The following is a 21,218-nucleotide window of genomic DNA, read 5'->3' on the forward strand; positions in this document are numbered from 1 at the left end:
TTTCAGAAGGTGGCGGTAATGCACCAAAAACTGTTTGCCAACCGCCATAAAACACCAGAAGAAGAAGTTACCAGCTGTTGTGACACGTGACACACAACATGGCTGCCTACAGGAGAGAAGAAGGTAACGTTAGAAGTTTAACTAAACTGATCACACACACACAAAGCAGCCTGTTCACAGTGGGCTGCACTGGGCTGAAGTGGGGACGGTAACGTCGTCCAGATTGAACTAAACAGTTTCAGCTGCTCAGCTAGCTCTGAAGCGAACAGCTAGCTCTGAAGCTAGCAGCTAATCCAGTTTAGCTTTGGGCTGCAGTCCAGTATGAGTGTGACTGTCTGATCTACTCTACATCAGTTTTCCTTTAATGGGGAGTATGAAAAATCCAGAGCATGTAGATCTATGAAGGAGGAATGACATCAAAACGAAATTTGAGGAAGTTCTTCAGAATCTTTTCTTACTAACAGTCTAATTTCTTACGAATTTATTTGATTTTCCTAGATAATAACTGCTCAAAATAGGTCCTGGATTAATTCTGGTGAATGCTTACTGACATTGAGGCTAGGATCGGCAACCCAACATGCTTCCATCTACTAAACAGCTGTGAAAAAGCTGTTTAGGGCAACTATGGCAAAGATGTAAACATTTGTTGCTTACTTTTGTTGCTGTTGGTAAATGTACATTAATATTTGCCATCTTATTTTCATCAGACATTAAACAGAGGCCTACTTGGCCCTACACCAAATAAAGCTTTACAGTCTATGTAAATCTTAGGTGTAATGGTAAATTGACTGCATTTATACAGCGCTTTTATCCAAAGCGCTTTACAATGTGCCTACATTCACCCATTCACACACCGAGGGCGGCCAGCTGCCACGCAGGGTGCTGGCACAGCCATCGGGAACAATTTGGGGTTCAGTGTCTTGCCCAAGGACACTTCGACATGCGGACTGGAGGAGCCGGGGATCGAACCACCATCCTTTTGATTAGTGGACGACCTGCTCTACCTCCTGAGCCACAGCCGCCCCCTAGGGCCAATTATTGAACTAATTTGTAACCTACTTGTCTAAAATGTTTGATATGATATATACTATACAGGCTTACCTTTTCACTGTATGAACTTTAAGACAGATGAAGGGCTGTGTAAAAGAGGACATGAAAGATTTCGCCAACTAGGGCGTTGCTATGTGATGTCACTAGGTTGACTGTACAGTACAGTAGTAGAGTGTTGGTAGTAATTGGTTTGAAAAACATTTCATGAATCAAATTTGGATGATCAAAACAACCGAAAAACCAAGTCAGAAACACAACAGCATATTGTGCTGTGACCCTGTTAGAATTCAAAATCCTTGCAACCAACACTTAACTAGCCTGTACTCCACTACTGTACTGTACTGTACTGTACTGTACTGTACTGACTACCATTCATTGCGCTAATCTAACTAGCGCTCGCTATTTTTCTCCTACACGCACAGAAGATAAAGGCATCTATCTTTCTCGTCTTACTATCGGGAAGATGACAAGTAATAGGGTTGCAAGTAACTATTATTTCCATTATCGATTAATCTGACAATTATTTTCTCGATTTCTCGATTAATCGGTTGATCTATAAAATGTCAGAAAATGGATCATTGTTTCCCATAGCCCAAGATGACATCGTCAAATCTTGTTTTGTCCACAACCCAAAGATATTCAGTTTACTCTCAAAGAGGTGTAAAGAAACCAGAAAATATTCACATTTTAGAAGCTGAAATCAGAGAATTTTTTTTTCTTAAAAAAATGACTCAAAACGATGAATCGATTATCAAAATAGTTTGATTAATCGTTGCAGCTCTAGCAAATAGGCGAATCTCCCAAAATGTTGACGTGTTCCTTTAATGATGTCATTCCTCTCAGCAGGTCAGGACAGCATCCTGGAGCCTCTGTGTTTCCCGGAGCCTCACGCCGGCAACAGCAGCGATACCGCCGGTGTGTTCCAAACTCCTGGCTCGCCTCCTGGTCCATGTCCTGGTTCGTGTCCTGGTCTTTCCGCCTCGTGTGGTGGTGAGCCGTGTCCCAGTGAGCTGGCTTGATTGGTCCTTTCTTTTACAGAAAAAAAAAAACGTGTATAAAGTTGCATAACAAATGTAAAGCCGCGGCAGCTTGGGCAACGTTGGGTAAAAAGACATTAGAGTTGTACTGTATGGGAAGTCACATCGGGAGCATCGCAGTGTGATTCTCCTTCATATCCCTCATACATTCTTTTTTTTGCCAGTATGGACGTGAAGTAGATCTTAAAGTCGAGCTGAACTCATAAATCACTTTTCTTTTCGTTTAGTTCAAATACCTGGGTATGCAGTGCACCTATTTAATAATGTATGCAAATAAAATCACAAAAGTCTAATTTCTTTAGTTTTTCACACTTTTTCACATCAAAAGTTAATTTTTCAAGATTTCATTGATAACAGTAATGTACAGTTTGCTGACGTCACCCAGTACTATCAAATTTCTACCCCATTTCAACCAATCATATCACGACATGCAGCTGTCAATCAAATCTTCATTTCAGGATAATTTTCTCTTCCAAATGAAGTCGAAAATGGCGCCTAGTGCCTGTCATCTGGCAGAATTCCTATCCCATAAACTAACTACTAACTTGGCCAATTGTTAGAAACATGAACACAAAACAAAAACTATAATCTCTAAGAATGCAAAGAAATGTAACTGGCTTGTTAAAACGCGCATTCCAGGGATATCGTATTTACAGAAATAGCGTAAAAGGCGCGCGCTTGAGAGCGTTTGAGAGCGTGGTTGTCAGGGGTCTGCCCTCTGAGATTCCAGGCGGGCGGGCAGCACCCATTCATCGGATTGTCCGCTCCCTCCGCACGAAGCAGCTGGCTGCCTGGTACTCCGCGGATCCCACTCGCGTAGCACGACAACACGCTGAATCCCACTCGATTTGGGAGTGGAACACGCCATGATTGACCAATGCCAAAGCCAGTCGACAGAATTGTCAAATCAAATCATCGACATGCTACTATGACCCGCCTCTCAATTTGTCATCTCAGACAAATTATGTTTTCAGTCTGAAACGGACTGCGACGCACGTGACGATACGGGTTCAGTTCGACTTTAACTTGCATTCATAATGGTCTTAAAAAGGTCTTAACTTCTTCAATGTCACTTGTTGAAACCTGCAGAAACGGTGAGTGACGAGTGTGTGGTGTGCATGTTCTGCTCGGAGGCCGTGCCCCCTCAGGACCGGGACGTCCTGCTCAGACACCTGCTGCTGCAGCACAAACTCGTCATCGCCGACGTCAAGCTCATCGCAGACTTCCCAAAGTAAGCCCCTCCTCCACGCAGACTTCCCAAAGTAAGACCCTCCACCCAGACTTCCCAAAATAAGATCCTCCACACAGACTTCCCAAAGTAAGACCCTCCACACAGACTTCCCAAACTAAGACCCTCCACTCAGACTTCCCAAAGTAAGACCCTCCTCCACACAGACTTCCCAAAGTAAGACCCTCCACACAGACTTCCCAAAGTAAGACCCTCCACACAGACTTCCCAAAGTAAGACCCTCCACACAGACTTCCCAAAGTAAGACCCTCCACACAGACTTCCCAAAGTAAGACCCTCCACTCAGACTTCCCAAAGTAAGACCCTCCACTCAGACTTCCCAAAGTAAGACCCTCCACACAGACTTCCCAAAGTAAGACCCTCCACACAGACTTCCCAAAGTAAGACCCTCCACTCAGACTTCCCAAAGTAAGACCCTCCACACAGACTTCTCAAAGTAAGACCCTCCACCCAGACTTCCCAAAGTAAGACCCTCCACCCAGACTTCCCAAAGTAAGACCCTCCACCCAGACTTCCCAAAGTAAGACCCTCCACACAGACTTCCCAAAGTAAGACCCTCCACACAGACTTCCCAAAGTAAGACCCTCCACTCAGACTTCCCAAAGTAAGACCCTCCTCCACACAGACTTCCCAAAGTAAGACCCTCCACACAGACTTCCCAAAGTAAGACCCTCCACTCAGACTTCCCAAAGTAAGACCCTCCACCCAGACTTCCCAAAGTAAGACCCTCCACCCAGACTTCCCAAAGTAAGACCCTCCACACAGACTTCCCAAAGTAAGACCCTCCACACAGACTTCCCAAAGTAAGACCCTCCACTCAGACTTCCCAAAGTAAGACCCTCCTCCACACAGACTTCCCAAAGTAAGACCCTCCACACATACTTCCCAAAGTAAGACCCTCCACTCAGACTTCCCAAAGTAAGACCCTCCACCCAGACTTCCCAAAGTAAGACCCTCCACCCAGACTTCCCAAAGTAAGACCCTCCACACAGACTTCCCAAAGTAAGACCCTCCACACAGACTTCTCAAAGTAAGACCCTCCACCCAGACTTCCCAAAGTAAGACCCTCCACCCAGACTTCCCAAAGTAAGCCCCTCCACCCAGACTTCCCAAAGTAAGCCCCTCCACACAGACTTCCCAAAGTAAGACCCTCCACTCAGACTTCCCAAAGTAAGACCCTCCACTCAGACTTCCCAAAGTAAGACCCTCCACTCAGACTTCCCAAAGTAAGACCCTCCACTCAGACTTCCCAAAGTAAGACCCTCCACTCAGACTTCCCAAAGTAAGACCCTCCACTCAGACTTCCCAAAGTAAGACCCTCCACACAGACTTCCCAAAGTAAGACCCTCCACACAGACTTCCCAAAGTAAGACCCTCCACACAGACTTCCCAAAGTAAGACCCTCCACTCAGACTTCCCAAAGTAAGACCCTCCACTCAGACTTCCCAAAGTAAGACCCTCCACACAGACTTCCCAAAGTAAGACCCTCCACACAGACTTCCCAAAGTAAGACCCTCCACACAGACTTCCCAAAGTAAGACCCTCCACTCAGACTTCCCAAAGTAAGACCCTCCACAGACTTCCCAAAGTAAGACCCTCCACAGACTTCCCAAAGTAAGACCCTCCACACAGACTTCCCAAAGTAAGACCCTCCACACAGACTTCCCAAAGTAAGCCCCTCCACTCAGGCACCGACTATCACAGTGTGGTTCCTAGAGAGGCACGATCCACTTTTCTTCAGTTTCGATCTGATTCTGAATTTGGATATCTGCTGATCCGATACTGATTCTGATACCAGAGCTCTTGGCAACTCTCCCAAGGAGCTGTAGCCTCCACCTTTACATAACAGCTGGCTCCTACTGTGACATCATTTAGTATTTGGTTGGGTATCTATCATCTCATAGCATTAGTTACCTGGATCATAATATTCCACAATATCCAATTAAACAATTCATAAAGGTCATTAGATATTTACAAAACAATTGATCCACTCAAAATTACTAAGATAACATTTCAACAAATAAGCGACAATTAAACACTCCTGCCACTTTACCACATTTGGTGAAGTGGGAAACCACCCAAATATGTATGAGACGAAAATATCTCCAAAACTATGAAGGACATGTTGAGTTAGCTAATCGCTAACGTGACTACCTCACTTCTACTACTACTTCCTAGCACTGTTTCATGTTATGTTACTGGGTTTATGGTCCAGTGCAGGCTATGAATGGAGTCTGGATCGGAACGTGGATCAGCGACGACAGTCCGATATCCGATATGTGAATTACATCATATCGGCACCGATATCGATATCCCGATATCCGATATCCCACTGGTGCCCCTGGGTGACCACACTTGAAGTGCCCCCCTCCTTTATATTTACGTGTAAACAAGTGCAAAATCATAATAGCTGCAACCACATATGCAAATTTCCGAAGATGGCAGCAGCAGCCCACCTCTGCTACCCTGAACACAAACGCACTCCTACACACACACACACACACACACACACACACTTGACCTCCATGCCAAATTTCAGCATCATGGGTGAAAACTCTGCCCTCTAAAGGGTGCTGAACTTTTGTGGACTGCAAAACGCCGTTGACGCCTTTGAGTTCAATTGTGCACATTCAGTACTCAAAGCCACAGCAAGAGGCAGCAGACACAACAGAGTGTGTCTGTAGGAACGTACGTCACAGACTTGACGTGATGACGTTGGACACATCACGGTGCGTATGACGGGACGTCCACCAGGGCTCAGTCCACAAGTCCAGAGGGTGCACATCTGGATCGGGCCTTCTCCACCACACCCTGTGACCCCTGACCCCTCTCTCTCCTCAGGTACTTGTTGTACTGGAGAGGTCGCTTCCTGGAGCAGCCGCTCACAGACTTCTGCAGCGTCATCAAGACCAACTCCACCGGACCGGCCGGTACACACACACACGCATGCGCGCGCGCGCACACACACACACACACACACACACACACACACACACACACACACACAGACAGACAGACAGACAGACAGACAGCTCTCTGTTTGTTCCCTTGGTGGATCTGTTTTTTTTCTGTTTTTAAATGCATAACGTCTCCTGATTGGATGACATCTCAGGTGTTGCTCAAACTAACTGACATTTTGACTTTAGCCGTGTTCGGAATGGTTCACTTCACTCATTTACTCACTCACTATTCCCCATGGAGTGTTGATCATATAGGGAACTATATGCAGCATTCAGGACCACTTTTATGATTTTCAAAGCCTAAATGTGTCTATTTATTTACTTTTCAAATATTTTATGTGATTTTGATGTGATGATGCAGGGCCAAGCTGGCTTGCAACTCGCATTCGTAGCTCGGCCGCTGAGCAGCCGATGAGACCAGCATCACTGATGATGTCAGATTTATGACATCACTGATGTCATCAGTGGGATTTATGACATCACTGATGATGTCACAGTGGGATCAGGGATTTATGACATCACTGATGATGTCACAGTGGGATTTATGACATCACGGACGATGTCACAAACCCTGGAACCCTGGAAATGGTTGTTGTTGTTATTTATGTTGTCGTCGTCATTGTTGTTTTAGAGAAGCAGGAGGAGTACTTCCTGCTGTGTGACGTTCTTCCAGAAGACAGACTGCTGAGAGAGAACCTGCAGCAGAAGAGACTGGTGAGCATCCACACACACACACACACACACACACACACACACACACACACACACACACACACACACACAGACACACACACACACACACAGACACACACACACACACACACACATTTGGAAAAAGTCAACCGCAATGTCTCTTTCCAGAAATCATGTCCCGGTGACCCAAGATAATCCACAGAACTTGTTGTGACCAGTTTCATATAGGAAATATTTTCTTTAGGGAAGCACGATATACAGAATCTTGAACCGATAAATTATCGGCCAATAATGGGAAATGTACCTTTATCGGCTATTATTATAGCCGATATATATCGCTCTAATAATATCTATACAAAAAGAGGTGGAAGACTAAGCAGCAGCGACAGGCATTTGCTTCTATAAAAGCCATTATTTTTGTATTGACTGATACACTTTACTAATAACCTGTATTCATGCACTGACATGTCTGATTTGACAGATTATGTCAAAGCATTTACTTTGGCTTCTGAGGGAAAATGCTCCATAAAAGCCAAAGTATGTTTGTGAAGTTTTTTGATCTACTTTACTAGAAAAAAATAAATTAACATTTGAAGAGTCACAAGTGTTCTTTGTTTTGTGTTAACTATAGTGATGCCAGATTTGGTTACAGTAGAGTCAGAGCTGTGGAATATTAAATCATTCATTTTTGCTCACCACATCTCAGCCTTTCTAACCCTCAGCTGTGCATAAACTACAGGTTATTATGAACTTCTTTTTAAAATACAAAAATGTGAGATTCTCGGTTATCGGTTATCGTATCGTATCGGCCATGAGAAGCGGGTAATTATCGGTTATCGATAAATAATTATCGATATAAAAATCCATATTGTGCATCCCTAATTTTCTTGCAACCGAACTACACCCGCTAGCTTTGAACTACACCCGCCAGTTTTGAACTACACCCGCTAGTTTTGAACTACACCCGCTAGCTTTGAACTACACTCGCTAGTTTTGAACTACACCCGCTAGTTTTGAACTACACCGGCTAGCTTTAAACTACACCCACTAGTTTTGAACTACACCGGCTAGCTTTAAACTACACCCACTAGTTTTGAACTACACCGGCTAGCTTTAAACTACACCCACTAGTTTTGAACTACACCCGCTAGCTTTGAACTATACCCGCTAGCTTTGAACTACACCCGCTAGTTTTGAATTCACGCTTTGTAGGCTCATTTGAATGTGAAGGCAAAAACCGCTTCAGAAGTCAAGGCGCTCTGTGGAGCAGAGAGAACGTCAACGCTGATGGCAACACAACACAATGTTGGTAGTGGAGCGCTGACGTAAGAGGGAGGTTAAGTTTGAGTTCATCAGCTTTAAGAAACAGAGTTTTCACTAAACCCTCTTTGTGGAATACCACCCTGCGCTGTGTGTGTTTGTGTGCGTGCGTCTGCGTCCTACAGGAGCAGGTCCTGGAGCAGCAGCAGAGGGAGAGAGATGACAGCAGCTTCCAGAGGCTCTGTATGTTCTGCAGCGAGGAGTTCAGTGGAAACAGGTGCAGTACAGACAGTGGAACAGGTCAACTTCAAATATCTTGGACTCTTGGCTAAGAGGTCGTTCCATTGCGAAATCGGCGCACAGCAAATCCGCCATTTTGGCCTGAAGGAGATTACTGTAATGACGGCGGTAAAGCATCCCGCCTACAAAGTGCTGTACAAAAGCACCTCTTCTGAAATGGCTTGTGTTCTTCCCGGTCATGGTATGTCTCTCTGTCATGGTTGTGTGCTGTTTCCCATTGGAACAAGGAGGCGTCTTCAGGCCAAAATGGCAGCAGTGCTGTTGTCTAAGAAGCATAATCTCTTGGGGCTTCTATACTCTTTGCCGGTAACGGTTTAACTTTACGCTAGCTGCTAACTGTTGTTGTCCGAACTTGTGTTAACCGGAAGCTTTCAAGTTCACAGCAACTACTACCATCAACACTGAAAAACATTCTGATCCAGCCAGATACAGAGATATTTATACTCTGAGACCGAGCGTCTCCATATTGTGTCACGCAGGTCGTCTCTGCTGAACCACATGGCGAGGGAGCACTCCTTCAGCATTGGCCTCCCCGACAACATCGTCTTCTGCAACGACTTCCTGGACGCGCTGCAGAGGAAACTGGACAAGTAAGATCCCGGGGACGCGATATCTCAGGAACGCCTTGACGGAATTTCGTCACATTTGGCTCAAACGTCCACTTGGACTCAAGGATGAACAGAACAAATAATTCTGTTCAGTTCACAGTTCAGTTCAGTTGGTTATTTGCCTCCACGTCGTGCATTAAAAGTGTATAATATAACACCTAGTCGTTGGTTATCCCTTACTTAATTTGGTTTCAGTTGCTCAGGTGTTCCAGAGTTGGCTGCCCTTTTATGGAGAAAGCTGATTGACCACTATTTAAATCTACGGTGGATGTGGTATTTACCATTGACCATGCTCCTAGTTACTGTCTTATCTTTGGATATATCTGGGAAGACGAGGCTCTGGGGCTTGACTGTTGATACATTTGAAAACTAATTGAGAAAACAAAATTCATTGAAGTTCTCAAAGCTAAGAAGATTGTATCTGTTTAGTATGTACCAGTGATGTCACCGCACATTCATACTGAAAACCTTGACTCCAGGTTTCTTCTGTTTGTGTCAGGCTTCAGTGTCTGTACTGCGAGAAAACCTTCCGAGATAAAACCACACTGAAGGATCACATGAGGAAGAAGTCTCACCGCCGCATTAATGCCAGCAACTCCGAGTACGACCGCTTCTACATCATCAACTACCTGGTAGGTTTGGTACCCAAACCCAGTACCACTACACGTATGGTACTGATACCTTTACAACCGGTCCTTAGTGGACCATATTAGATTTAGGTACTTCATGTAGGTGCCATACCTGAGCTGCTGAGTGAAATATCCACACTCCGGTGCTCTGAAACCACCCACCGCCACACCAGTGTTTCCCCTAGAAATGTTTTCAGGCCTGGAGGGATTTCGAATGGTACCCCGACCGCAACGGTGGGGGCCCTCGCTGGCGACGCTAAACTTTTAGCTAACCTGTTCGCATCTGTGTTCGCAATGGCATCCCAAGTATCATCACACTATTATGGGATGCGATGCGAACAGTTGTATTATGGGATGTGCGTTTCCCAGGCAACGACACACGTTGACACGTTTTGGAACAGCGCCGCACGCTGGCACAATGCTCCTAAAAGCAAAATGCTTATTGTTTTGAATGATTTGGCATCTTCTATTACCGTCAACACTGTCAACATCAGTATTGTTGTATTGTAATAATATGCCATAAAGGCATATTATTGAAATTTTGGGGAGAGCAATAAAAAGAAATATATATATATATATGCATTTTCTTTCTGGCCTGGTGGGGGTGTCGTTGGCCTGGCGGGCCCGGTTTGTGTGAAAAAGACTTACCTATTACTTATTAAGTATTAAAAAGTCTTAACTGCCATTTGATGAGGTATTAAATTTGGTTGCTGATTGTGTTAAATGTGCATATAATATCCTCTCGTATCGATCGTAGATCCCTGAATTGAATCAAAATCCTATCGTGGTACGTGTATTCGTCCCGTGACGTCACGGTATGGGCGTCACGGTTCGGTATGCGTGCAGCTACACGACGAATACGTCAAATCCAGGAGGTGGTGGTAAAGCACCTAAACCGCGCTGACCGCGGATATCATAAAAATAAACATTCTGATTAATAGCTGATGGGTTGCGGCCGGCTGAAATTATGTATCATTAATGAGAAAAATTATTATGAATTACATTCTCTAGTCTATGAACATATTTTAAGCATAATCGTTCGTCAGGCACTTTATTATCCGACTATGTATCAAGGAAAGGACCCGAAAGGATCAAGGTAGTGGTAAACACTAGGGGTGCACCGATCGATCGGCACGCAATCTGTATCGGCCGATTTTGACCTCAAATATGTGATCTGCTGCTGCAGATATTTCTTTATTGTCGCCGATCGCATAGCCGATCATGCTGCACGTGAGAAACATGAGGCAGCCCATTTTCATGTCTTCAATGTCCATCGTTTAACTTTAATATTGTGCTCTAACGTTTATATCATTGTGTTGCAAAGCACACGCTTTGCTTTCGTCAGCCGTACTTTCCTTACTATAAGGCGCAGCAGCTAAATTGAATGATTGTTACAAGCCGCACTGGACTAAGCCGCAGGTGTTTTAATGTTTAAAACTGGTCAGGAGGAGGCGTAGCGCCTGCCTGTAACAGAGATCTCCGTGTCTTATCAGCGGAGACCGTTTTGAGTCCGATGAACAAATCTATCAAAAACACTTCACTACGTCCAACATAGGCTACAAGATTCGTTTCATTCCATTGAATTTGGCAGCGCGGACGAAACATGGGTGGAACGAAACATGCAAATTACATGTTTTGCATCCTCATCGTCGTAACACAGCCAGTTCTCCATCTTTTGAAGCATGATGTTAGATTACAACGAGCTAGTTGTGTGGCTTAGCCTTCCAAAATGTTGCCGTTAAGTTTTTAGAATGTAATACATAGAATTGGGAACGTTACATTCAATTTCATTCAGACTGTGTTTCTGGCTCAATCGCCGACTTTTTTCCCCCGGAGCGAGGGAGGGTGAGAGGAGGGAGGGTGTTTTACAGTAGTGGCTGATAGAGCGTAGTGGCACAGTGCTCCAATCAGGTCGCGAGGCACATTTTTTGCAACATCATCCAATCAGGGTCTCGCTCTCGTAATGTCTGTCTTACTCTCGTTCTGTCTCTCGTACCAAAATCCATAGATTTAGGAGGTCCCCTAGTGGCCGTTAGCTGTAAAAATTCATAGATAAGCCGCACCGTTATATAAGCCGCATTTTATATGTAAAATGGAAACTGTTCTATAATAGACTGCTATAAACAAAATAAATAAATAAATATATATATATATATATATATATATATATATATATATATATATATATATCGGTGATCGGTCGATGATCGGTTGGGCAGATATTTCTCATAGGTGATCGACTTGTTCCTGATAGGGTGTACATAACGTTACAGTGTGTGGTTGGTTTGCAGGAGCTGGGGAAGACGTGGGAGGAGGTGCAGAGTGAGGATGACCGTGAGCTGCTGGACGATGAAGACGAGTAAGTTTCCTGAACAGAGAACAGCCATTCATATCAACAGAAACACAGAGCCACAACACATAGAACAGCTATTCACATCAGCAGAAACACAGAGCCACAACACATAGAACAGCTATTCACATCAACAGAAACACAGAGCCACAACACATAGAACAGCCATTCATATCAACAGAAACACAGAGCCACAACACATAGAACAGCTATTCACATCAGCAGAAACACAGAGCCACAACACTTAGAACAGCTATTCACATCAGCAGAAACACAGAGCCACAACACTTAGAACAGCCATTCACATCAGCAGAAACACAGAGCCACAACACATAGAACAGCTATTCACATTCACCTCAACAGAAACACAGAGCCACAACACTTAGAACAGCTATTCACATTCACATCAAAAGACTCCAGGCACAGTTTGAATGACCTGAGCCTTGACTCGATGCAGAAAGAGGAGACTTGGGACTTGACTGACCTGTTTTTTGAATGACTTGAAAAGGTTTTAAAGTCTTGACTTGAGATCTTGTGTTTGTGTAAATGACTTAGATTGAACGTGATGAGATTTGTTCCAGCAGACGACTGAATTAAAATTCTGTTTTCTGAATTGGTATGGAATGATTGAATTCATTGAACTTGAAACTGATTATAGAAATCAAACTCATGATGCTCTTATCATGTTTTTATCCTATTTAAATCATATTGGATTGAAACGTCCTAGATATTGAGTTTTCTTTAAGATATTAAGTTGATACTGGACTCTTGACTTGTTCTTTGTACATCTAGACTTGACATTAATGACTTGGACTTGATTTGGTAATCTACATTTAGATTTGGGACTTGACAGTACATTTAGGCCATGTCCACACGGAGACGACTTTAGGTGTATCCGCTAAAGTTTTTTGTCATATAGCCGTTTCGTCCAGATGGAACCGCGTTCTGGGACTATACGTTCTGGCCGTATACGCTAATTTTTCAAAACGGGTCCCAGAGTGATTAAATCTGAAGACGCCACCCTTGCATTTCCGTGTTTACAACCCATACGCATCTTTCCTGAAACGATGACGCCATAGCCCCACCTCTCTCCACCAGCAACAATAACAAGCATGGCAGTAGCGTTCGTGCTACAGCAGTGGGGATCTTGCAGCAAAATATAATGCTCCTCTATTACCACCGTCAGCAACAAGTGGACACGGAGAACAGCGTGTAGCCTACAACATCCTCAGGGCTCCACACAGCTGACTCTTCCCATCCACCCCTCCCCTCCCTTCATCGGATATTTCCCAGAAGGCTTAGCGGCGGCTACATTTTTACAATAACACAAACAAAATCAGGCTTAACGTGTTAGATAGAAATTATATTTATTTTTAATACAACATGCAATTCTGGAATATTTTAATATTGGACAAAATGAAATGAAATGAAATGTAAACCCTCAGTGTAACCAACATACTCTCTTGCCCTATATATAGCCCTCGTAAATACAACGTGAATAGGGAAGTGAGAGGTTTGAGGAACACGCGGTTGCACTGTGATGTCTGTGATATCCGCTCGTGTCCACTCCAACAAGACTTTAGCTTACTTGACGCGACTTTTTCAATAAAAACACATTTATGCCATGAGTTTATATAATGTATATTTATGTTGCATCATTTAGCCTGTGCTGTGATGTGCAGGAGCGGCCAATACGCTGGGATGTGTTTGCAACATGTCTACAGATCATGGAAGTGGATGATATCAGGAACGTCACCGATAGTTAACGTTCTATATTGTAGGCTACAGGGAGACCATCAACCCTGCTGAACAGCTCTGCATTTGCCTGTATACTGTAGGTTTAATCATTTTATTCATTGACATGGCAAACCTCCCCGCAAAGCCAAGGGTTTAAGCTGCTGCTACAGTGAGATACACATTATAGACTGTGCGCCCCTAGAGGTTGTATGCCATTATTGACGAGATTGTCTTTCTCTGTTATTCTACAGCGGTTTCAGTGGTTTCATGTGGATACACACATTTCTTGAAACGTTTCCATGTTTATGGAAAACTTTTCTGAAACGAAAAAAAAAAAGATAGCTTCCGTCTCCGTGTGGACATGGCCTTAGACGCAAATTTACGAATCCCAGTATGACGAAGGCATGGCTCGCCCTACTCTGCCTCTGATTGGCTTGGCCTGATATTTTACCCGAACCTTAACCAATCATCTATCCTCATGCCTAAACCCGACCCAATCAGAGGCAGAGTAGGCCAGGCTGTGCCTAGCTGTGCATGGGAATAGTTAGCCAGGAAGGCGTTCTGCCAGAAAGGGATGACGCAGAACAGAGGAATCGCCATACAACTCTTCAAACATGTTTCATTGCATTTTTATTTTTGTTTTAGGATGTTTGTTGTTATGGTTAGGGTTAGGCTAGAGCACATGAAATCTGTTTTATTATGCAATAGCCAGGCTGAGGCATTATGGATTAGGTTTGTCCGTATGTCCGTCCGATGTTCGTTAACGTGATATCTGAGGAACGCCTTTACGGAATTTCATCAAATTTGCCTCAAACGTCGACTTGGACTCAAGGATGAACTGATTAGATTTTGGTGGTCAAAGGTCAAAGTTCAAGGTCACTGTGACCTCACGAATGTCATTCCCAAGTTGGTTAACGCAAAATTTCAGGAACACCTTGAAGGAATTTCTTTGAATTTGCCTCAAACAAGGTTACTGTGACCCCACGAACGCCATTTTCAAGCTCGGTAATGCGATATCTCAATTTCGATATGGTCAATTCCGTGATTCCATCCACGATTTGGTTAGGTTTGTTTAAGTAAAACAATTTTGTTAGGGTTAGGGTTTGGTCATGGTTAATTAAAACCTTAACCCTAAACCTTAACCAAGTTGTTCTTGCCTATTAACCCTAACGATAAGAACCAACATCCTTAAAACAAATATCAAAATGCAGTGAAACATGTTTGAAGAGCTGTATTGCGATTACTCTGTTGTTCTGCGTCATCCCTTTCTGGCAGAAAGCCTTCACGACTAACTTCTCCCATGTGTGCCTTAGTGATAGTGGGATAGTCATAATTTTGCTTCCTGGATGGTCGGAGCGGGGGCCATCTTTAAATGATTGCCTTCCTTGCTTTCAAGCACACAACAGGTTGTACGTATCCTGTCTGTGACTAACTGGTTAGGCTCATTTATACATATATAGACAGTATATGTATATATTTTATTTATTTCCTGTACATGTTCCCATGTTTATACATAAAATATGTCTATTTTTTATTTCTTGTTCATGTTCATATGCAAACTGATCTGTTATCTCTGACATGGTATGCTATGTTTTATTTGTTATGTTATTCTGTTACGTTATGTCTTGTCATGTGTGTCAGGAGTATTTGCTGCTCGCCTGTGAGCTTTTAAGGTGTTGGGTAGGCTGTGGAACTGAATTGCCCTTCTGGGATAAATAAAGTCGTCTGAATCTAAATCTAAACTGTTGAACTAGCTTCCGTTACTTATAAAGCCACTTAGAGCTGAGAGTCACTGAGAGGTTTCACAGCTGATTTGTCACCCTGACAGGTCAGGTGATCTTGTGTCTGTGATTCATCAGGCTGTCATGTGACCTTGTGTCTTGTGTTCTCCACAGTGATTGGTCGGACTGGCAGGCTCACCCGGTCTGTGCTGTGTGTCTGTTCTGCGATCTGCAGTCAGAGACCATGGAGAAGATCTACAGACACATGGAGGTACAACAGACTGATAACATATAAAGAGATATGTTTTCACAATAAAGTGACAACATATCACATAAAGAGTTTACCTGAGATATCTTTCAGAACGGTGCCGGTGTCTGAAACGGTACTTTTAAAAATGTGGATTTAAAGCAGTTATTTTTAAGAGGCTGAAAAGAGGATTTCCAATGATAATGTTATGTGTTATGCCCTATAATGTTAGTGAAGGTGCGTGCAGCGTCAGTATTTCACTCAGCAGTTCAGGCATGGCACCTAAACGAGGTACCTACTGTAAATCTGTGTTTCAATTTGGTACTGGTAGTAGCGGTTACTTGTAAAAGTACCGGTACCAGGTTTCCCGGTACCAGGTTTCGGTACCCAATCCTAATAACGAGTTTACCTGAGATATGTTTCACAATACAAGTGTCTTCTGTCTGTGAGGTACAACAGACTGCTTTGACCTCTGCACTACCTAGAGGTGTCCCTCTTGTTCATTTTGTTGCACTTGTTCCTGCAGGAGGCCCACGGCTTTGATCTCCATAAGTTGAGGACAGACCTCAGTAAGTACAACCAGACTGAAAAACAAACACTATGCTTTGATCTCCATAAGCTGAGGACAGACCTCAGTAAGTACAACCAGACTGAAAAACAAACACTATGCTTTGATCTCCATAAGCTGAGGACAGACCTCAGTAAGTACAACCAGACTGAAAAACAAACACTATGCTTTGATCTCCATAAGCTGAGGACAGACCTCAGTAAGTACAACCAGACTGAAAAACAAACACTATGCTTTGATCTCCATAAGCTGAGGACAGACCTCAGTAAGTACAACCAGACTGAAAAACAAACACTATGCTTTGATCTCCATAAGCTGAAGACAGACCTCAGTAAGTACAACCAGACTGAAAAACAAACACTATGCTTTGATCTCCATAAGCTGAAGACAGACCTCAGTAAGTACAACCAGACTGAAAAACAAACACTATGCTTTGATCTCCATAAGCTGAAGACAGACCTCAGTAAGTACAACGAGGCTGAAACAAACCATATGCTTTGATCTCCATAAGCTGAGGACAGACCTCAGTAAGTACAACGAGACTGAAACAAACCATATGCTTTGATCTCCATAAGCTGAGGACAGACCTCAGTAAGTACGACTGAAACAAACCATATGCTTTGATCTCCATAAGCTGAAGACAGACCTCAGTAAGTACGACTGAAACAAACACTCAAACACAAGCATTCACCTAACCCTAATCCATGATAGGACACAGCTCTTTATATAGATTAGATTTTAGTGCTGCTTGTATTTTATATTAATATTTCTTGTGGAAAATTCCTGTTTTGTTTCAATAGCTTCAAAAGTAGGCCTGTGCACATCCCACCTTCATCCAGGTGCAGGGCAAAAGGCGTGATATTCAGTAGGAGAGAATGAATGTCCGCACACCGGTTAAGCTCCCATAATTTAATAATTTAATAAGCGCAACGTTTCGACCCCACACGGGTCTTCTTCAGGCAATCAATCAACGTTGATTGATTGCCTGAAGAAGACCCGTGTGGGGTCGGAACGTTGCGCTTATTCAATTATTAAATTATGGGAGCTTAACCGGTGTGCGGACATTCATTCTCTCCTATTGTTTCAATAGCTTCCATCTAATGTGATGCAGTGACGCTAAAGGAATAAAATCCAATATAAGGAGGTGTGTCCTATTTTTTCAGTGTATAAATAATGTCTAGTATTGATTCAGTCACCGACTCACATATGGAAATTCTTTTATGGATCCTTGAAAAGTCATGAAAAAGATTTGAAATTGTATCCATTGCTTGATTGATTAAAATGTAATCGATCACTCGGGTTCCCACACCATACACCAATCAATCAATCGTTGAATCATGAAATGATTGATTGAACAGTGTATGCATCTCTGCTGTGTCTCCTCAGACCTGCGCTTCTACCAGCAGGTGAAGCTGGTGAACTTCATCCGGCGTGAGCTGCATCAGAGCCGCTGTTACGGCTGCCAGGCGGCGTTCAGCTCGCGGGCCGCGGCGCTCGCCCACATCACGGCCGCTGGCCACGTGATGACGCTGCCCCATCTGTCTGCCTGGGACCAGCCACAGTCAGTCCAGCTTCGTGCTTCTATATTTCATATTTCATAGGTTTTCATATGGCACCTGTTTTCCATTCATTCTTCGTTGTCGTAGTGAGTTCTGCTGTTTTTTCCACACCCTGTATATATTGTTTAATCCACTTTTCATTCACTTAAAGGCCCTATATGTAAGAATTAGAAGGTCCTACGCATTTACTGACACCAGTGGCCGTTAGGGTAACTGCAGTCAGCAGCCTGTTGCTCGTGCTTGCACTACGTCAGCAGCTAAAACAGTGACGTTAGCCAAATGGCAATTCCTCAATATCTAACATTAGCCAACTAAAACCACAATATATTTATCACATTCATTTTGTGCGTCACTTTAGACTCCAAACAGCTGTTTATTGTGGTAACAACACAGTTGTATCAGGTCTTCTGCAGAGTTTCATGGTAAAAAGCGAACACTATAAGCTAAAACAACAAGCTAAGTTCCCTCCGTGAATGATGTTGACTCCTCCGATGGCGGTCACATTGCTGCTGTTTGGGCAGACGGGCTTCACTAGATAAAACGTTTTTCTTTTTGTGCTTAGGTGGACTTTTTGTTTCACTCTGTGTTGTGGTGGTAGGTCGTTTGTTGACGTTAGTGGACTCAAATTCTAAGCTAACGTTAGCTAGTGTTGCAGCCTGTTGGCGAAGCCAGAGACTGATCATTTAGAGACACCCCCTTCCAGGCTCTGCCAATAGTAAAAAGGTACTCTTCCAGTCTCCTAAGGGGTCATGGCAGTGGCGAAACAGATACAGACTGGAAGTTGAGGTTTCTCTATTGAAAATCTCTGGTGGAGTGCTGTAGAGAAGAGGCGACCTCGGGAGCGCACAGAAATATCACATCCGTTGGATTTCTTCAGAAAACCCGAGTCCTTCACATAGAACTCAGCCCACAGGCTGTTATAGGCAACGGAGAAAGACGGGGAAGGTACATTTATTGATTGAATGATCTGTTCATCAGAGCTGGATGTTCTGCTGTGTTCTCAGGTATTTCTTCCCCACCTATGAGAACGACGCCCTGCTGTGCTCGCTGGCGGACAGCGACGGTGAGAGCGAGGGGTCGGCCCGGAGCCACGACGTCCCGGTCATCGCCGAGGACATCAGACACCTCCGAGCCCTGAAGCAAGGCAGTGTCCTCAAACAGCTGCTCAAGAACACCGGCTGACGAGGACCAGTTAGATGGTGGATGGTTCGGTTGGTTAGGTCAGTGGTTCTCAAACTTTTTCACGTCGAGGACCCCTAAACTTGGACCACCGACCCCCATTTAATATGGTGAAGAAAACCGAAAGTGTATGAAACCCATGACCAAAACAGTCATACATTCTGTCATTGTGTTACTTATGGATGGGGTTATAGTGAAAATAAATGATTTTGTCTTTTTGCTGGGGACCCCCTGGCACCTTCAAGGACCCTTGGGGGTCCCCGGACCCCACTTTGAGAACCACTGGGTTAGGTGAATGTACCGAACCCAATGTACCTAACCCAACCCTGAGAATCAAGTGAGAAAACAAACAAAAAAATCTGGTGATCCCCAGTGCCACCCCCATCCACCTGTTGTTCAGTCAGAGAAAGCACTTTAGATCAGACTTGGAGAATGGATCAGCACATTATTTATTTGACTCACTTGCCTCTCAGGGCTTCTGTCTGAATGGATGGATAAAAGATAGATGGATGCAGTGCTTCTTCTCATCAGACTCGTCCTGGTGTGCAGCAGCACTGCACATCACATATGTATATAATATACTGTACATGTATGTTTGATACTGCATATACATATACATATACATATACATATATATACACACATACATTGTGTGTATATATATATATATACACATACACAGATATATATACATATACATATATATATATATATATATATATATATATATATATATATATATACACAGATATATATATATACACACACATTGTGTGTATATATATACACACACATATCTATATATATATATATATATATACACAGTATATATATAGATATAGATATATGAAGAGTTCATTTTCAAAAACGGGTATCTCCGTTTGGATTTTTTGGATGTATTGATACTGCAATTAATTTATTTTTGGGAAATGTTTATTATCAATCATAACTAAAACATATTCATCTGATAATTTTCACATAAATCACCTCAATGTTTTCTATGCGCACTCCAGAGAGTATCAAACAGATGTTCATTTTAAGAATGGCGTTTACCTGTTCTTGCAAATGAACTCTTCATATATATATACATACACACAGAATGTGTATATTGTGTGTGTGTGTGTGTGTGTGTGTGTGTGTGTGTGTGTGTGTGTGTGTGTGTGTGTGTGTGTGTGTGTGTGGTTTCAACAGTTAAAGATTTTCAGAAAGAGACCTCAGCTGCGGAGGGTCAGGATCCATTCCGTTTGAATGGATAACTATATATAACTATATACTGTAATCATACTTATAACACATTATAATCCCATCATAATGCATTATTGCATTATGCATAGAATGTTTTATAACATCTGTTATAAAGCTTTTCCATTTAAGTGGTAATGGAGAAGCTTCATAACACATTGTAAGTGATGTGCTTATGAATAATAATAATAATAATAATAATGATTGGATTTATATAGCGCTTTTCTAGACACCCAAAGCGCTGAATGTAATAAAACATAACTGTCTGCATGATTATAACTATACTTATAATGTATTATGATGGCATTATGTGTTATATTATTATAGAGACTGGCTTCATAGAAAGTTTGGCAGAAAATAATAGTTCAGCTTCATGATTTAGAAATTGCAATAGACAATAGTGCAATTTTATTAAGTGATTTAAAAAAAAGTTGTACAGCCTTACAAGGTTGTACAGTAAGGTTGTACAAACCTCTTGCATGGCACCGTAACGCCGGCGTTACGTTTCTGATTAACCGGCTGAATCTTGCGCATCGAACCATGTCTTCCTTTTTCAGATCAGATCAACACAGCAGAAGTTATAGCTGTCTTTGTACAAAGACAAAGACAACATTTCAGATTATTTGGCTTTTTCAAATGACTTTTTATAATGGCTTTTTGGAAATCCGCCTAGGTATCTCCCTACAAAAACCACTGCCAAATACTCATGTTTTGGTATTTTTTCATCTTCTTTGAGTTGGGATGTGGTAAGGCCTGTGGCTATGTCTCCATTGGGTTTCTAGCCATAAATACAACAACCACAGGTAACTGTTTACACTGTAAAAGTGTT

The 21,218-nt window shown here is 43.0% G+C and overlaps 1 protein-coding gene across 1 annotated transcript; it reads left to right on the forward strand.

Annotated features, from left to right (window-relative positions):
- Positions 1-92: 92 nt before the first annotated feature.
- znf277 (zinc finger protein 277) lies at positions 93-19,613 on the forward strand. Its single transcript, XM_083663052.1, has 13 exons — positions 93-123; positions 1,897-1,965; positions 3,177-3,318; positions 6,178-6,266; positions 6,928-7,010; positions 8,435-8,526; positions 9,029-9,139; positions 9,657-9,789; positions 12,078-12,145; positions 15,769-15,865; positions 16,368-16,410; positions 17,796-17,970; positions 18,973-19,613. The coding sequence occupies exons 1-13, from the start codon at positions 99-101 to the stop codon at positions 19,148-19,150; spliced, it is 1,305 nt and encodes a 434-aa protein (XP_083519178.1). The 5' UTR covers positions 93-98; the 3' UTR covers positions 19,151-19,613.
- Positions 19,614-21,218: the final 1,605 nt, after the last annotated feature.

The sequence above is a fragment of the Poromitra crassiceps genome, assembly GCF_964638095.1.
Source record: "Poromitra crassiceps genome assembly, chromosome: 30".
Classification (NCBI taxonomy): domain Eukaryota; kingdom Metazoa; phylum Chordata; class Actinopteri; order Beryciformes; family Melamphaidae; genus Poromitra; species Poromitra crassiceps.

Coding starts and splice junctions, on each gene's coding strand:
- znf277 (XM_083663052.1), top strand. CDS start 99: ATGGCTGCCTACAGGAGAGAAGAAG. Junction 7,011..8,434: donor ACCTGCAGCAGAAGAGACTG/GTGAGCATCCAC, acceptor TGCGTCCTACAG/GAGCAGGTCCTGGAGCAGCA. Junction 16,411..17,795: donor TAAGTTGAGGACAGACCTCA/GTAAGTACAACC, acceptor GTGTCTCCTCAG/ACCTGCGCTTCTACCAGCAG.